This window comes from Protopterus annectens, chromosome 11.part0 (genome assembly GCF_019279795.1).
Source record: "Protopterus annectens isolate FY-2018-M chromosome 11.part0, PAN1.0, whole genome shotgun sequence".
NCBI lineage: Eukaryota > Metazoa > Chordata > Ceratodontiformes > Protopteridae > Protopterus > Protopterus annectens.
The window spans coordinates 820526606-820546644 of NC_056745.1; the positions used below are offsets into that span (position 1 = coordinate 820526606).

General features: G+C 36.5%; 1 protein-coding gene across 1 annotated transcript in view; it reads right to left on the bottom strand.

Annotated features, from left to right (window-relative positions):
• Window positions 1-4636, bottom strand: part of ARHGEF39 (Rho guanine nucleotide exchange factor 39) — a 1319667-nt gene extending 1315031 nt beyond the window's left edge. The window contains exon 1 of the mRNA XM_044088228.1: window positions 4465-4636. Within this exon, the coding sequence (XP_043944163.1) occupies window positions 4465-4614 (150 nt within the window). The 5' untranslated portion in view covers window positions 4615-4636. The remainder of the gene's footprint in view (window positions 1-4464) is intronic.
• Between the last annotated feature and the right edge of the window lie 15403 nt (window positions 4637-20039).

The following is a 20039-nucleotide window of genomic DNA, read 5'->3' on the forward strand; positions in this document are numbered from 1 at the left end:
TGAGGAAAGGTCAGTGTTACCAAGTTAAAGAACTAGTAAAATAGCAGAGAATAAGAGAGAGAGGCATACAGACAGAGACATGCAGAGCAAAGCAGAACACATTTGACCCTCTTTGTAATAGCTTCTACTGAAAAATCAGAACTAACATATAGGGTGATCAAGCTATAGCAATAATACTATTTTGCATGCACTGCAAATAAATAACAGCACAAGACCCCAACAAATACTTTAGAGGATAATGGATGTCTGTTTATCCAATTACAAACCAGACAGCCGCAGCATACAGTAAATCCGTTCCATCACAGAAATAAGCAGCTCCAAAGGGATGCTTCAAGTTGCAGTCCATCAGTGCAGAAAAAAAGCTTCAACCTGAAATTACTTAGATCTACTCTAATACGCAGTGAAATCGGCTTAAACTAGTTTCTGTTACCTACAAGTTTGTGTGAAACTCTGTTTGGCCTGGGTTCCATATTTCCCTGTGTTATTTTATCTATAGCCATGAAACAAACTCAATTTAAGAAATACATAAACTGGAATTTCATGTTCCGAATTCCTAAGTCAAATATTCCTTCGCTGTATTCTTTATAAACACAGCTTACTTAGAAATCAACTGTTTTGGCTAAGAAGGCAGAGTTCATATACTAACACACAGATAATCTACCTATCTTCACTTTCAAGCAGAAGTATAAATATATGCAAAAATATAATGCATGTATTTCTGCCTCTATTATTTCAAATCTGACATAAAAATAATCTTGCATATTAAGAGATATGCAAGTGCTACTATAATGTTGCTGTCATACAAGTTAAATATATGTATTCTAGCAGAATACACAATTTACTACCTTCTAGCAAAAACTTATTCTAAACAAATGCTTTCTACATACTGCTGAATTTTAGAAATAAAGGGGCAAGCTACAACCCTTCACTATGTTGTCAGTGGCCAAGACATTTGAGGCATTGACACACTTGTGTTTTCTCTTCATTTAAGAAGTAAAACCATGCCGCTGCATTATATCAAACTTAACACAAAACTATAGGTAAACAATTGCATAACTCTCAAAAACAATACTAAAAACAGTTGAATCTTTACAAAGCAAGTCTTTTAATAACTCATGAACTTTACAGGAAAAAACGCTAACCCTAATGCTTATAATTGCTGTATTGGGATTCAGGCTTGTAGGCTTTGAGATACACATGGCTGCACCAAATTCATTGTGTAAACCAAGAAGCACACAGTGCTATGACACAATGGGAATAACCAAGAGCAGGGAGGGAACAGGCACCACCAAGCTGGATACCCTGTTGGCATGATGATGGCAAAGAAAATGCAGTGTTTAATGCACAATGCTTAGTGTGTGACAGAAAGCAATGGGAGTTGTGCTTGGTGTACAGCACGTGCTTATGCAACTAAAACTTGCAAAAATGTGCTTCAGGCAACACTCTCTAGACAATGTTCCTGCTACAAGGAAAAACAGGCATTCCCCTGAGCAGGGATTCTACGCAGGAATCTGTCAAATTTTGTTCTTGCTACAGCATGTTAAGTTGTTTAAGGAAATATACAGTAGTTCACTCCAGTAACACCTTCTGCCGACATTGCCAGGCCTCCACTTATTGTCCATCTATGGAAAATCCAGGTCAGACATATCACACACATTCCAAGTCAATACCACACACATTTGGTTGACGTTTACCACATTCATGTCATTTGTAAATAAAGAAAATTATAAAATTACAACGTGCTACACTTTAGCTTATTTGAGTATTTGGCATTCCATTTTCCGAATTTCTTCATAAAATGAAAACAATTTATTTGTTTACCAGAAAATTCCAACTGGACCAAGAGAGACTCATTTTCGGCAGTGACCCAGGTTAAAAGGCTCCAACAACATTCTCAACTATTACACTGTACAAGGTTACAATAAGTGAAACATTATACACAAAGTTATGATCAGCGCAGCAGCTTATGGATAAACCAATGCAGTTCATGGGATAAACAAAGATAAAGCAGGAACAAATAGTGTAGAAAGCAACCAACACACCTGATAAAACCAGTAGATTAACCATCTGTGTTGGTTGGTCTCTACACTGTTTGTTCCTGCTTTGCTTCATTTTTGAGAACCAAAATTCATCCACGAAGTTTGCGTATTCTGTTTTTTCTGATAAAGACAAGCCATATACAGTATTTAGAGTATATACAAAAAAGAATCATAAGAAAGAATAAGGGAGTTCCAAGCAGACATACACTAGGCACCTGGTACAACAGAGAATGAACAGACTACTGCAGAGAGTATGGAAGAGAATTAGTTTATGTCTATAGGCATTCTGATGAGGGCAAATGATTAATACTAATAAAAACTTACACAGGCTTTCTAAACATTGATTATAACATGTGTATGGAAAACTACATCACACTTTTTTAATCTGCTGGGATTTTAATTTTGTTTCTGAAAAGATAGAAATTTTTAGTAAGATATATTACATCTTTTTCCACAGCAATTATTGACACTATAAATACCAGCTATGGTCTATCCATTGAAGGTAAACGCATTCAGTAAATTGACAAATAAATAAGCAGGCTTTGCGTTTTTGATTTTTCTCCCATCTTTTCTTTATAGCCTCACCCTAAAATTATGTCATTGCAGGCATATAAATATATTACCCACATATGCTACATAATTAAAATCAAGTTGGTTCTTCAGAAGCACAAGTGTTTACTTGTTTATTGCTTCATTAATACTTTTCATATGCTTAAGTTTAGACAAATCTATTTTGTTTATAATACCTAGCTGACATTATGTCTTTCCAGGGAGTATGGGTCTCCTGTGATTGCAGTTAGCACAGAAATAAAGTGTGTACTGCTATAGATGGTGAGGTATCTGCTGAAAGTAAATACACACATACACTTTATTCCATTGTCTTTTTACCTCTGATCTTATCAGTGTGACATAAAAACAGAGCAGGCAGTCCGTAACAACATAATACATCACAAACTGTTTTCAGAAACAATGTAATATGGCAGTCTAGGTGATAAAAATATAATTTCCATCTCAATGAAGTTCATACATCGAACTGTTAAAATCTATTTAAACTGCTTTAAATATTTCCCCTCACTTATTTTTAAGCAGAGAAGTTCCTCTGCATTTCTTTGCTAACGCTAACATTTCATTCACATCTGCCATAGTTCAAATATGTTTGCTCTCATGACAATTTATTTTTGAATTTAACTATTCGAATATTTCACTGGAATATTTTCTTCAAAATTCCAAACTCAAACTTCGGTGCTATATCAGACCGTTTGACAGAAATTTTCTTTATGATGATTTACATCACCAAATAGAACGCTTTATCATTGGGTTAAAGTAACCCATAAACATAACAGTTCCTCAAATCTGGTGGCTTATATAAGATTGCGGATAAGTATCACAATGTACAAAACATTTTAAACTCAAGATCAAGGTCTGCAATCTGAATGTTTTGTTTCCAAAACACTATCATATGAAAATTTATGTCACTATTTTTCAGAAGGTCCCCTTTAATCATCAAGTTCTCATCAATGTCTTACATGCCCCAATGCACATGCTGGATTTGTGTCTCACAAAAAGATGATGCCTGCCCCTTACTGTATTACAGCAATGGGAGGGCATTTTTTTGATAAAAAAAAAATCTGTCTAGTGAGAAATAACTACTCGTTTAGATAGAACTGGGCACTGACATGAGATTAAATAGGACCTGTACACTACTGGGATACAGACTGATGCATGTATGCCAAATAGATGAAAGAACGGTAAAGCATTAATCAAGACAAAACTTGTGCTAACAAATACACGAGCAAGCTAGGTTACATTAAAACATCAGCTACAAATCGGACAAAATCTACACACCAGATGTTAATATCGTCCATACTGTTATTTGACATGTTACAGACATGGGGTAAACTATTCTTAGGTGAAGAAATCCATACAAATTTAGTTTTTTACATTTTATCTCAATCATGAGATCTTGGCTTAGAAAAAAAAAATCTTAGTAAAATACAAAATGTCATATGCTGTAAAATAAATATGGCATGGTCTAGAATAACCCAGAACTTTCCAAAAAATCTAGCTTTTGCATTTTGTGAAATACAATCCCTGCACCAGTCAGCTTGTGTCTATACAGAGTGGTATGCTCTTCTCTGCTGCAGATTACTTGAAATACAGAACACAAACACAGATTAGCCAGTAAAACACAGAGGCATACAACACAGCAGTCAAAATTCAGTTTACATAAATTAAAAGACAGAGTTTGTCATAAAAATAGCTTGTGTAATCAAGTAAAAGTAAGACAGTATTACCCCGCTGATTTGCAAGACATGCTTAATTAACTTGTTTCTTCAGGCATATTTACTGTAATGTCACTGCTTCCAAAAATGAGCATAAGAAGAAATGATTTTCACTGTTGACAACCTAGGTAGAGTTAACTTACACTTTTGATCAATTCCAGCTGCTCAGAGTACCTCTGTTCTGTTTCTACAAGCTCTTTGGCTGTCCTGCTCCATTTTCTTTCCCAGCGCAATCTCTGGTTTTCCACAGTATTGCATCTCACGGGGGACTTTATTTTAGTACTCAGCTCCATAGGGCTAGACAGCTGATCACCTGTACCTGTAGTCACAAAAAGTAATTAAAATATTTTACACTGAACATTTTTTTTTGCTATTGTTGTATCATTTACTTCTCCCTCCAATGGAAGAGCAATATGGCAATTGTCATTGACAAGAAAAATAAAATGCAATTAAAGGAAAATGTTTCTCTAACTAAATCTTATATATTAATCCTAAGAGCAACTAATTTAAATAAAACAGCCTAGACTGTATTGTGGTGATTTTTCTCCAGTTAATTCTAACCCGTACCATGTCTGCAATGTTATTTAGATGTCATTTACAATGACGACTTATTTGGTAAACAAAAAATATGATTTTAAATAGTTAGCTATTAACTAGCTAAAATGGTGTAATACAATTAGTGTATGTACAGTATGCATACAAAGCATGTAGCAATACTAACATATTAAACATAACTGCAGTGATTAGTAATTCTCAAAAATAAGGCGCCATCTTGTTTTTGCCTCAGTACAGTGTATTAACATGTTTGAATAAGTAGTTAACATAGATGACACCAGATACATTGTCGCAAATGAGAACAAAAACACTTCCTCTGCTCCCATATTCTTAGCTACCAAGAAATCTTTAAAGGGCCTTCTCTGCCTTAAGATTCCTTTTTGGGTCACACAAAGCTTGTCGAAGCTGCTTCTCACCTCAACTAAATTTATTTCAGTTATTGCTTTCTAGTTTTATATAACTAATTCAGCTCAAACCACTGCTGCCTGCTTCAGTGCTTTTTTGTCTAGCAGACTCCTAAAACAAAGGATGGGCAAAATGAATCAGGCAAAGTATATTAGGCTATAGAATGCAGTCAAGTATAGTTCACATCTCAATTAAACCTCTGTGAACATCCCTATGTTACAAACCTCCCCATCAGGTCAGAACCTGAGGAGTAGGCAGTGGTGGATACTGCGACATGAAAATGAGTAATGTGGTTAGTAGTACCTTGGCCTAACTCGTCCTACTGAGTAAACAGTATAATAGCATTCAGCAAAAAGGCTGCTCCCATCTCATATGTTCTAAGTGTTATTCCTATTCAAACAGTCATAACAGGCCTGGGTACTTACATGGACAAGTCTCTCTTATTTGATCACATTTCCACCCCATTCAGGAAATCCTTCTATGTGGCCCGGTTAATTGCGAGGAACCATCTTCATGATCTAAATAGGTTATCTTACCAGTTGTACTCTTCCATTATCAGACATCATCACACATACAATTCCCTCTTTAATATTTAGAAATCTAAACCTATCTCTCAAAAGGAAAGGACCCAATGATTTTGTAGCAAAAAAAAAAAAAATAAAGGTCTTAAATCCTTCAATTATCCTGAAAGAATAGCAGAACTCTACTTACACTCAGTATCCCACTGGCTGCTCTGAGGGGATCAGTGTCTCACTTTTTATGCCATGAAAAATCTAATCTAATTTCACCTTCCATTTCTTCACAAAACCAGTGTCTCTACAACACTCATACTAGGGACCTAAAAATTCATATCAACATAAAAGCAAGAACGGAAGGGAGGGGAGGAAAACCCAAACAAAGTGTCTGCCTTTAAGGATAGACCTGATGACTGGAAGGGTAGACAAAAGTTTACACCAGTTACATCACATATAGCCCTGCTTGATTTGGGAGTTGAGCACTATTAAGTGCTCATAGAGGTTGGCAAGAATTTTTTTTAAGTGAATCTTCTTAAAGGTGATTGTGGCTAGGCATGTTATGGTACCAGTGATTGCTTACCTAGTTTTGCTTCCACATGCAAACAGTTGCAAAGCTAAAAATCACACTGTGTGATCCCTTGATTCTTCATGTTGTTGGCACAGCCACTGTAAGGTATTACATTCAGTGACAACATGAAAGGGCCACCTGAGAAAGTACCACTAAAGAACATTCAGGTTCAATTTGATGCCTAGAATTTTGTCTAGATAAGACTACGCTGAACTTGACAGCCTGTACCAGAATGTTCTTTGCTCACATCTATCTACCCCTTACTTTACCTTGAAAATTAAAGCTGTTGGTTATTCATCTGTATAATGATTTCTTACAGAAAATTATTCATCTGTATAATGAATTCTTACTGAAAAATATAACAAGAAAGTTGGTCTGGTCAGCTCTAAAGTTACTGGTGGATTTTAAGAAATTTGTTGATCATCAATAACTCCTTTGAACTCAAGTACTGCTTCCCCAACTGTGAAGTCTTCCCATCAAGTCATCTCAGACTGCACCCCCCATGCCGCCTTAATTTATATATATATATATATATATATATATACCAGCTTAGAGATCACCATACCTCAGTGAAAAGGAAGTATTTCAAGAAACTGCATTTCGAATATAGTATATATGTCTGTATACATGTGTTCTTTCAGCCATTTAGTCTCTGTACTTCAGGACTCACTCTAGCGGGTCCTGACATTTAAAATTGTTACCATTCATCATCCACCCCCACTATGCATGGAGATTACTTGCCCTGCTCTTCTTCCTCAGATTTCACTGTATATGTAGTTTTCGAAACTCTTTAAAAACTGCAATCACATCACGACTCACAAGCTGACTTTAGGATAACTGCTTCAGCTAGGGCCTCGAACTTGTGGAGTGTTTTTTCATCAAGGTGATCACTACTTTCTCTGCATTTCCTGAAGTAGCCTGGCTTGACCACCTGCCCAACTTTGGCCAACAAACACACATAAATACACGCAGTAATCAATTAATTTACTTATTTCTGGATTTAAGAGATATGTAAACTGGTCTAAAGCCTATTTTCAGTCTTGACCCAAACCAAAAGACAATGACAAATTAAGTATCATAACATGAACATTAAAAAGTAGTATTTGTGCTACAGAGGACAAAAATGCTGATATTTTTCATAACGTATACATAACATGAGATGAGTTTCTCATGAGGCAACACCATCCAAAGCGAAGGAGACCTTTATTACAACAAATAAATCATAGAAGTATAAAAATATCATAGTGAGCGCTTTCGTGTTACTGTGAATGCTTCTTCAGACTTAATTATTACAAAAAAACTTCTATTTAATTACATCCAGGTGGCTGCAATGAATGACTCTGGCCAATCAAATGTCTAAATCCATTACATAATGAGCTACCTCACATTTGACTGGCCAGAGTCTCATTCATTGCAGCCACCTGGATGTATTTAAATAGAAGTTCTTTTGTAATAATTATTAAGTCTGAAGAAGCGTTCACAGTAACGTGAAAGCGCTCACTACGATATTTTTATAATTCTATGATTTATTTGTGGTAATAAAGGTCTCCTTCACTTTGGATGGTGTTGCCTCTTGAGTTTCTCTTGATTTCGTAGTGGCACTTTACCCTTGACTGTGCTTGCTTTATCCTTGTGGTAACTTTCATTTTTGGTGCAAGAAGCATAAACCATTTCTGGAAAATTATACGATGTATAAAATAGCAATTCTGCTGTAGGAAGTGATGCACAGCATAAACACAAAGATGTAATATTCACTAACATGATGTGCTGGTAATTGAAAGCAAATCTTTTCAAGTTCAACAACATAAAAATAGAAGTATTTACACCGTTAAATACTACTAGCATATGTACAGTGGATATAAAAAGTTTACACAACTCTGTTAAAATGACAGTTTTTTGCGATATAAAAAAATGACACTACAATAAATCATTTCAAAACTTTTCCCACCTTTAATGTGAACTATAACCTGTGCAATTCAATTGAAAAACAAACAAATCTGTCTGGGGAAAAATATATAAAAAAAAAAACATACAATATGCTGGTTGCATAAGTGTACACACCCTTAAACTAATACTTTGTTGTGTGTGCTCAACCCTTAAACTAATACTTTGTTGAAGCACCTTTTGATTTAATTACAACATTCAGTCTTCTTAGGTACATACCTGACCTCAATTAAAGAGACTCTGATTAACCCCAAATAAAGTTCAGCTGTCCTAGCAGGATTTCCCTGACATTTACTCAGTTGCCTGCTACAGCAAAAGCCATGGTTCAAAGAGAGCTTACAAAGCATCAAAGGGATCTCATTGTTGAAAGGTATCAGTCAGGAGAAGGGTACAAAAAATTTCCACAGCATTGGATATACCATGGAACACAGTGAAGGCAGTCATCAAAAAGTGTAGAAAATATGGGACAGCAGTAACATTGCAAAAAAAAAAATGGACGTCCCCACCAAACCTGATGAAAAGACAAGACAAAAACTGGTCAAAGAGGTTGCCAAGAGACCTACAGCAACACTGAAGGAGCTGCAGGAATTTCTGACAAGTACTGGTTGTGAAATAAATGTGACAATCTCCTGTATTCTCCATATGTCTGGACTATGGGGTAGGGTTGCAAGATGGAAACCTTTTCTTACACAGAAAAACATCCAGGCCCGGCTAAATTTGCAAAACAATACATCAAGTCTCCCAAAAGCATATGGGAAAATGTGTTATGGTCTGATGAGACCAAGGTTAAACTTTTTGGCCACATTTCCAAAAGGTACGTTTGGCGGAAAAACAACACTTCGCATCACCAAAAGTACACCATTCCCACGGTGAAGCATGGTGGTGGCAGTATCATGCTTTGGGGTTGCTTTTCTTCAGCTGGAACTGGGGCTTTAGTTAAGGTGGAGGGAATTACGAGCAGCTCCAGATACTAGTCACTTTTGGTCCAAAACCTTCATGCATCTGCTAGAAAGCTGAAGATGAAGAGGAATTTCACCTTTCAACATGACAATGACCCCAAGCATACATCCAAATCAATAAAAGAATGGTTTCACCAGAAGAAAATTACAGTTTTAGATTGGCTCAGCCAGAGCCCAGACCTAAACACAATAGAAAATCTGTGGGGTGACCTGAAGAGGGCTGTGCACAAGAGATGCCCTTGCAATCTGACAGGTTTGGAGCACTTTTGCAAGGAAGAGTAGGCAAATATTGCCAAGTCAAGATGTGCCATGCCAATAGACTCTTACCCAAGAAGACAATGTTGTAATTAAATTAAAAGGTGCTCAACTAAGTATGAGTTTAAGGGTGTGCACACACAACAAATGATTAGTTTATGGGTGTGCACACTTATGCAACCAGTGTACAGTACGTTTTTTATTTTTTATATTTTTTCCCCTAACAGATTTGTTTTCCAATTGAAATGCAGAGGTTATAGGTCATATTAAAGGTGGGAAAAGTTTTGAAATGATTTATTTTGGTCTAATTTTTTTGTATCACAGAATATTACAGAAATTTTATGAATAGGCTTATGAGTAATTAATTTTAACAGCTCATTAATCCATCAATGCTAGAAGGGGAAAGGTGTTTCAACCATACTCATTGAAGCAGTTTCACTTTTATGTTTCCAATAGGTTTACTATCAAAATGTGGAAAATCAAAACAATGTTCCACTGTTTAAATCTGTTATCCGAATTTCATAAAAAAGAATTGCCAAAATGTTGGAAATGGTAACCACAGAATCCACAGTCAAACACAGGAGATTCTAATGTTGAAATTCCATGTTACCGGTAACTTTTTTGCAGGCGGGCGGCTGCACGCCCCTCTACATATTATATATTCCAAATCAGAGATTGCACTACAGTAAGGGAAAGGGTAAATTTCCCAATCCCCTCTGTAGTGCAATCTGTTATCAGAACGTCAATCCCATATTAATGAATGCACACAACCACTAATGAGGATTCAAACATTTCCAAATCGGCATTACGGAAACTGGAAACCATGCACGCGACCATCCTGGTTTCACTTAAGCGTCATTCCACATTTTGATAGTAAACATTTCCAATATATGGTCATTCAGTTGTTTTCTGAATTGTTAGACTGCTAGAATTTATGTCTTCAGAAGCAGCTTTTTAGCTGGCGGGTGCAATTTTTTTTTTTTTAAAGGCTCGTCTCACCTATAGCTAGACTAAACTGGATGCCTTTACCTTTGTTGTGTAACTCTACTGAGTAATAAAGTATGCACTTAATATTTTGTACATTTTCTTTTGCAGCTTATTCTTTACTATAATAATGAAATATTGATGTAGCTGCCTTTGCTGTTTGTACTGCATCTTAAGTAATATTTTTGCATATAACCTATTTGAAATTTCCCTTGCCCAAGTAGTCAGATTCATGGCTGAAAAGGGTCTTAAAGACCAGTTCATTAATTTGGCTGACAAAGCATAAACATATAGCAAGGAGGGTACAATATTGCCTTTTTTGTTTTTATTTAATTTGACAGGTGTGTGTGTGTGTGTGTGTGTGTGTGTGTGTGTGTGTGTGTGTGTGTGTATATATATATATATATATATATCTATATATATATATATATATCTATATATATATATATATAGATCTATATATAGATATATATAGATATGTATATAGATATATATATATATATATATATATATATATATATATATATATATATATATATATATATAGAACAGGGGACATTCTGAGAAATGGCAACCTTGGATTTAGTATATGTAAGTCTGGACTTTTCAGTCTCCACATTTTGGGACTCAGCAACCCAAATACTGATATTTCAAATGGTTACTGTAAGTAGAAGTGGAAATGTAGGAAAGTGATTGGAATTCCCTCAGAATGTCTTGGAGTAATAGTGATCCACTGGATTAACAGATGATCCTTTTCTGGGGGGATTTATTAAGATTTCTGGCTGTGATTTTGTTAATTAAGGTTCAGTGTTTTTTCCTCATTAGGTTGGGGGGTGGATTGGTTTTGTCTGATAAAATTGCCTTTACATTGTTTGGTAGCTTTTTTTGCCAAGGTTTCCTACCTGGGAGAAATGAAGCAGATCTGACGAGACAGTGGTTTCTTACAGTTCCCATGCTTTGTCTCGTAGATTATATAACGCTTTTGGTTCTTTAATGAGCCACTGATCTTGCAGTGGTTTACATAGTCCTCAATATTTTTAGAAAGTGCACTGGAGATGCACCAAATAATTAGTCAAAGAATTTGTAGTAGTACTGGGGTCTTGTTCTGGTAGGAATGAGCCTCAATTGGCTTCCAAGACCCCCCACCCAAGAGTATCCATGCTTTTTTTTGGGAGAGGGGTGGAGGGAAACCTGGCTTGGAGGTCGAAGTAATTTTCAAGTCCTTTATCTAGGTTATCGATGAACTTGTGTATGTTATTTATCATTTGCAAAAAATACATTTGATATTAGGCAGGTCCCGAGAATGATCAAGCAATATGAATAAGAGGTCCAAGTACAGAATACTGTCGGATTCCCAATGGGTTGATGTTTATAAAATGTGCATTTGACCTGGAATTATCTATTTTTCAAATAGCTCTGGAACCAGTTTAATACAGAGTTAGATCTACAGTTAGAAAACTTTTAGAACAAAATACATCAATGAAAGCAGCTCCTGTGATTAGATAAGTTTCAATGTCTATGATAATGTGAGGAATACAGAAGTAAATATCAAACTTCCAAGATGAAAAACACACCAATCAACAAATTAATTTCACCTCTTACAATGTGAAAACAAACTGAAAAAAAAAAAGGATCACAGAAATAGTAAGCTTGGATACTATCCATTTATTGGCTAATAAGTACACTGCCTGGATACCAGCAAAGAAATTTGGAAAACCTACAAGAAAATCAACCTGAAAAGGTAAAGAGAAAACAGTAGCTGGGAAGAATCTTGCAGCTGTTGTGCAAAAAAGCAGTTCAAGCTTCAGTTTGGTTCAAGAGATCATTTCCAGTAATTTACAAGAAAACAATCAATCAAATGCACTTGGACATGATAGAAAATAAATGAAACTTTAAAGGAATTTATCAACTGAAATAAAAGGCTGGAAAAAAAAAAACAAAACAAAAGAAGTTCCAATTAGCTATTCAGATGAACTGAAAAAAAATGCAAAAAAACAGGCTGAAATGCAAAAAAGGCTGATTATGAGGTTTCTGAAGAAGAGCCGTTTCAAAAAGTTAAAAGACAGAGCTCGCAGAGAAAATCTGGATTTGTTTTTTTTTTTTTTTGCTGTACCAGAGAAACTTGAAGGAACTGACTGTATTAATATTATGAAAGCACAAATAACCAACTTTGCTAATGTTCCATATTTATTAACTGAAAGGGTACTTGGTTTATGCTCCAACTCTGGTCTTGAGAAAGCAGCCAGGACCTATACCTGTAAAGCTGCAATCATACCAGCAGAAAAGAGTTTATCCTGACAAAACTATGGAAGAATAGAAAATTATTTAAAGGTGGATACAGCAGACTGTTTGTGGAAAATTTGTATTTACTGTACACCAAGCAGAAGAGAAGCAAATTTATAAAAGCAATCAGGAAATGTTGAGAGGCAGGTGCAAGATTCAAGCTGCTGTATCCAACAGTCTTCATAGCATTTTTTTCCTTGAAGGATCAGACATTTTTGATGCAAAACAAGCCAAGGAGGAAATAAAATTTATCCAACAAAAAGTCAGCCAGCAAACAGAAGGGGACTTTGTTTCCCATTCTTCTGACAAAGCTCATATACTGTCAAATAATTTCTAATGTTCCAAGGGAAAATACTGGATTGACAGAGAAAAGTACAGGAATTGAGAAGAATAATCAGGAGTACCTTGCACTTCAACCAGAGTCTACTGCTGGGAGATGGAGATAACCTGAAGACCTGCAACACTGAAATTAATGAATAAATGGGTGATTATAATACAATAATCACATTTGTGAAATATCACTTTGCAAAAAAGTGGCTGAGAAAAGACTGCATTTTTGTTGACTGTTAAACTTGGGGATGGACTACAAATCAGTATCCAACATTATGCTTTTAATGTTTAAATGGCACCAAAAGTAGAATTATTTGTATTCTAATTACTATCTGTTTAAAACATTTCATAAGAAAACTGCATATTAAACTGTAAAGCAGTTTTGTACAGCATGCAGTTAGGGGTATTTTAAATGTGGGGATTTTTTTCAGTGGCTATTGCATGAGTTAAAGATTGCGAGGGTGGATGTTTAGATTAAAGTCATCAGCTTAAGCTATAGATAAGTTTTTGTAAGTAAATAGGCCTAAAAATTACACAAAATTATGAAACCAAGAAAAATGTTAAGCTTCTTAAATCTGAAAATAAGACATATTAGCTTGTCTTTTTCCTATTAGCATATGTTCTTAGTGTGAGACAAGAAGTCTGCAGCTGAAGCAGTTGGCCAGAGGAATGATGTACATTACCTTCTGAGTGAAATTAGCAAGGATTCCTTCATGCATCTGAAAAGCTGTTAGCAGTTTGTTTTCTCATTGCTGACTACTTCTGCAGGTGCAAGCAATTAGATTTTGAAATTTCTGAACATTCTCTACTGAGGGAAATGCAAATTTTAAAGGTATAATGGCAAACAGGTAAGTAAAAAGTAAAGTCTGAAATTATGGAAAGTAAATAAGAGACGGTAGGCTATCCTGCAGCCTTAATAATTTAATGCATTATTTAATGGAAATAAGTTAGTTTTATTTAAAGGTACTCAGTGTATTTTTTGTAGGGCCAAAAGTCAATGTTTTCTAAAATTAGACAAGCCGTTTTCACATCTAGAAGGGAAATACAGATAAAAAAAAAAAGAACAGGCAGCAATTGGTATAATTGTGAACACAGGCTGTAATATGCACTTTAGTACGAGTAACGATTAGGTTATGCCTGTGGGTGCTGCTGTTTATTTCTAACAGTTGTTTATATCTGGAGGGTTAAACTTAAATTTGTTGAAAATGTACATAGTGCTGTATGATGTAAGTTAATGGGGATGGGGTGTTCTGAAAATGTATTTAGTTTTTTATGTGAGGGTTTTTATTATATGGGTTTATAAGGTTCATAGGTTAGTACTAGACTAAATGTCCATGTGGGCAATTTTAAGCCTAGCCAGTTACCCCATGTGAGAATCAAACTCTGCAGCTTGCATTTATAAGGTAAACACCTTAACTATTATAGCAACCAGGAAAACGAAAAACAGATTCAAATGCAGATAGTAAGAAATAACTATATAAAAGATGAGCCTGCCACCCATCAGCTTTGTGCCTGTAAGGCAAAAATTAGAAACCTACTCAAACACTTTGGCAAGTATAATAAGTGGGAACCATAGCTTTTTATTATAATGACTATTCTGTCAATACCATCATGAAATGTAAATGGCATTACAGACATAGATAAAAAGGAAATAGTAATTGATTATATTACGAAATGCAAAGTGAAACAAACAATGCTGCAGCAGACACATTTGGAATTAAATGAGCATGTGAGCTTTACAAAGAAAGGATTTTAGGATGGATATTCTGCAAAATTTCAGAGACAAAGGAAAAGGGGAGTAATAGTGCTGACTGATATAAGGGCTCCAATACAACAGAAGATGGAAAAAAAGACACTAACTGTAGGTTTGGTGTAGTAAAGGGCTATTAGCAGGAGAGGAAGATTATGCTGAAGTATTTATATTCCACAAAAAATGCTATTATGAAACATAAAAAATGTTTGGGAGAAATGATCTTTGAGCAGGTGATATTGCTTATAGGTATGGACTGGAACTTGATTTGAAACAGTTAAGGTATAGGCTAGCACTGTAATTGGAAGGGAAAACATAAAAGAGGAAAGTTATGAAAGCATTTGACATGGAAGACATGAATTCAGTAGCAGAAACTAGGACAAAATGTTCATATTATTGGCCAAGGTACAATAAATGGACTAGACTGGATAGAAATTATAATTCACATGAATATGCACATTTAATTGAAAGCTTCAACACACATCCACTAATTATTTCAGGTCATGCATCAATAAAAAACTAGGATAAAAATGCAGAGTAAGGAAGTAAAAAATGAAAGACCAGTGCTTTCCAATCTACCAGTTAAAAAGAGAGGAATTTAAGGAACGGATAGTGAATATTATTCAAGAGATATTAGGGAAGATAGAAATTTCTTCAGAAGGTATCACTAGTGAGTTAGATAAAATAATAATGACGTTTAAAATAGGGTAGAAATAAGAGAGACAGATGTACATAAGAAGTAAGATGGACTGGCAAAGGATAAAGTATTGCACAATAAGGGAAATCTCACAAAGAGGAGGAGCAACTGCTGAGTGCTAGAGAGAAAATAACAGAGTATTTGGTTAATATGCACAAGTTTAAAAATATTGCAGTTAGACAACTATTTTATATACCAAATAGAGAGTACTACATTTTTATCACAACTACATAGGCAAAAGAAAGTAAAAAGGGTTCTCTCCAAAATTAGGGAGTCCAAGATCCAGAGGTATTAGAGATATTTTGGAAATTTTATGAAAATTTGTGTAATGCAGAGGAATGTGAAAAGCAAAATTAGCACACATGGAAATGTTTTTGGAAGACTTAATTATGCAAGAAATAGAGAAAGATGAGGCTCAACAACTAACACACACGTATATTCTGTCTTAGTCCTGCTGACCTTCATTCCTCTTCTCTCTAGAGCATATCTCCACCTCTCCAGAGTCTCCTCAACCTGGTCCCTACTCTCACTATAGATCACAATGTCATCTGCAAATATCATAGTCGACGGGGACTCCTGTCTGATCTCATCTGTCAACCTGTCCAACACCATTGCAAATAAAGGGCTCAGAGCTGATCCTTGATGTAATCCCACCTCCACCTTAAATGCATCCGTCACTCCCATCGCAGACCTCACCACTATCACATTACCCTCGTACATATCCTGTACCACTCTTACATACTTCTCTGACACTCCCTACTTTCTGATGCAATACCACAACTCCTCTCTCGGCACCATGTCATATATGCTTTCTAAGTCCACAAAGACACAATGCAACTCCTCCTGACCTTCTCTGTACTTCTCAATCAACAGTATCAGAGCACACATTGCATCTGTAGTGCTCTTTCCTGGTATGAAATCATACTGATCACTAATCATCACCTCCCTTCTTAACCTAGCTTCCACTACTCTTTCCCATAACTTCATGCTGTGACTGATCAATGTAATCCCTCTGTAGTTACTACAGCTCTGCACATCACCCTTGTTCTTAAAAATCTGTACCAAAACACTTCTCCATTCCTCAGGTATCCTCTCACTTTCCGTATCCTCTCACTTTCCAAGATTTTATTAACAATCTAGTTAAAAACTCCACTGCCATTTCACCTAATCACCTCCATGCTTCCACGGGTATGTCATCTGGACCAATAGCCTTTTCCATTCTTCATCCTCTTCATAGCTATCCTTACTTCCTCCTTGCTAATCCACTGCACTTCATGATTCACTATCTGCGCATCATCCAACCTTCTCTCCCTCTCATTCTTTTCATTCATCAGCCCCTCAAATTACTCTTTCCATCTGATCAACACACTCTCCTTGCTTGTGAGTACATTTCCCTCATTATCCTTTATCACCCTTACCTGCTGCACATCTTTACTAGCTCAGTCCTCCTGTCTAGCCAATCGGTACAGGTCCTTTTCTCCCTCCTTAGAGTCCAACTTTTCATACAACTCTTCATACACCTTATCATTAGCCTTTGCCACCTCTCTCTCTTTGTCATTCACCTCATCTCCTTATACTCATCTCTCTGACAATCCCACTTCTTCACCAACCTCTTTCTCTGTATACTCTCCTGTACTTCCTCATTCCACCACCAGGTCTCCTTGTCCTCCTTCCTCTTTCCAGATGACTAGAAAGGTGCTTGGTGTGACATCTCCCTTACTAGCTCTGCTGTAGTTACCCAGCTATTTGGTAACTCTTCACTGCCACCCAGTGCCTGTCTCAACTCTTCCCTGAACTCCACCTCACAATTATTCTTTTTCAATTTCCACCATTTGATACTTGATGCTCCCCTCACACTCCTCCTCTTCTTGATCACCAATGTCATCCTACAAACCACCATCCTATGTTGCCTAACTACATTTTCCCCTGCCACCACTTTACAGTCTCCAATCTCCTTCAGACTGGCCCTTCTACATAAGATATAATCCATCTGTGTGCATCTCCCTCCACTCTTGTATGTCACCCTATGCTCCTCCCTCATTAAAATGTGTATTCACCACAGCCATGTCCATACTTTTCGCAAACTCCACTACCATCTGACCTTCTGCATTCCTTTGCTTAACACAATACCTACCCATCACTTCCTCATCCCCTCTGTTCCCTTCACCAACATGCCCATTGAAATCTGCTCCAATCACCACTTGCTCACCCTTGGGTATAGTCATAACCAGTTGTAATTTAGGTGGGACTTTAGCAGTTTTTTGAAGTGTGTTAGTTATGCTTTGTTTAGTATATTCCAGGGGTGGAGTTCCATAATTTAGTTATGTAGTTAGAATTTAGTGCATCTCCAAAGCTGCTGTTGGATTTTGTAACTTCAAGTAGTAATTCTTTGAGGATCTTAGAGTCCTGCTATTGAGGTGGGCTTGTACTAGGTCCTATAGGGATGGACATTTGTCAGTTTGGTAAACTATGGAATGCGCCATGGTAAGCTGGTTTAGGGTTAGTAGGTTGGGCAGCTCTAGCCATTTGAGTTGTTTCAGAGAAAGACAGTGATGGACTCTGTGGGGCAGATTAACCACAAATCTGGCGATCTTATGTTAGTACGAATCAAGTTTGTTTAAGTCTGACTTTTTTGAGGTTATTAAATATAGGGAAGGCGCAGAGTAAAGTGGGTAGTAGGCTGGTTCTGGCAATAGACAGCTTGTCTGGAAGAGTTTGTTAAGAAAGGTTTTATTCTGTAAAGGGAACCCAATTTAATTTGGGCCTTTTTGATGGCATGATATACACGTTTGTCATATTTTTAATTTATCATCTAGAATGATACCCAATAGCTTAGTTCTGAAGTGGGTTTGATTAGATTGTGATTGGATGAGGAAATTGTAAAGTTATGGTGGGGGGAGTTTGTTTTGTGACATTGATTAGGGAACAGCATTAGTTTGTTTTTTGGGGGATTAAGGATGAACTGGTATTTTTCTAAGAAAGACTTGATGGCAGTAAAAGATTTTTGAGTATTGTCTTTGTGGTTTTAGGGTAGGTGCAATGCAGATGACAGTGGATTGATCTGCATATTGTACGATGAAAGCAAGGTTAGTAGCTTTGTGTAGGTCATTGGTCAGAACTGTGAAGAGCAGAGGCCTAAGAATTGAGCCTTGTGAAACACCTGCTGAAATGGGAAGTGGGGAGAAGACGTTATCTTGCCATGACTGATAAGTGATCAGATAGGTAATTTTGGAACCAAATGAGAGTGTTTTTAGATATGTCAAGTGATGCAAGCTCATGTAAGAGTGCATGGGACAGTGTCAAATGCATTTGACATGTCGAGAAATATTGAGGCAACCATCTGGCCATTATTTTTTTTTTAGTTGGTCGACAGCATTGGTAAATTTGAGGAGTGCCGTGGTGGTACTATGGCCTGGTCAAAATCTGTGTTGTGCATGGGAAATGAGCTTATTAGCATCAGTTGAGAGTGGACACACTTTTCTAAAATTTTGGAAAAATTATACCCTGAAATCTGGATACCCTGTAGCCTTCCATGAGCTATACAATTTATAAACACTCTTGACACAGTGGATAGCCTAAAGGGCAAGGCAGAGACCTGATAATGTGATCCAGAAACACACAACCTTAAGAAACACCAGTGTCTAGATATAAGCATCTTTTAAATCTAATATTACAAGGAAACTTGAAAGAAGAAGAGGCGGTAATAGCTTGTAAAGTGATGTTTTGAATCTGGGCACCACCACAAACAGCTTTAAGAAAGATCAATGCAAGACTGACTTACATTTTCTTTCTTTGGTACTAAAAATATCCTTGAATAAAATTCCTTTCCCACCTAGGGAGAGGGGAACAGGTTCTATCCACTCCCTGGGATAGCATGTGATGAAGGCCAGGTGGAAATAAAAAGAGCCTGGTCTGGAGATGAGGAATTGCCCCCTCCTACTGCCTTTCGTAACACTGATGAATGATTTTCAGAACCTATTTGTCTGAAATTATCTTCTGCCACAGATAAAAATGGAGATTCATACTTTCTCCAAGAAAAACAGGGGCTGCAGGAGGAGGAGGGATCAAAATATTTAACTACAAAGTCTCTAAGTAGTCATTCTGATTTATTGGACTGTACTTGGTTTGGGGAGTTTCCAGACTTCTTCAATGGAACCTTCCTGGTATTTCTTCTTAAATGTCTGCTTACCTTTACTTTGTTGAGACTGCTTATTTTGTTTATTACCAAAATGGATTAAGAGTTAGAGAACCTCTTGGAAAAGTTGGAAAAGGAGAGCAGAAAAAAATACCCTGCACCAGCTTACCCCTTTTGTCACACTTTTTGATCACATCTGCAACACAGGAGCCAAAAAATAATTCTCTGTCCAAAAGTAAATTTCAAACCTTATTTTAACATCCTCTGGTAGGATCTGGGAATGCAACCATGCAAACCTCCTCCAAACAGTACCAGTGGCCATAGTCACTCATTAGACC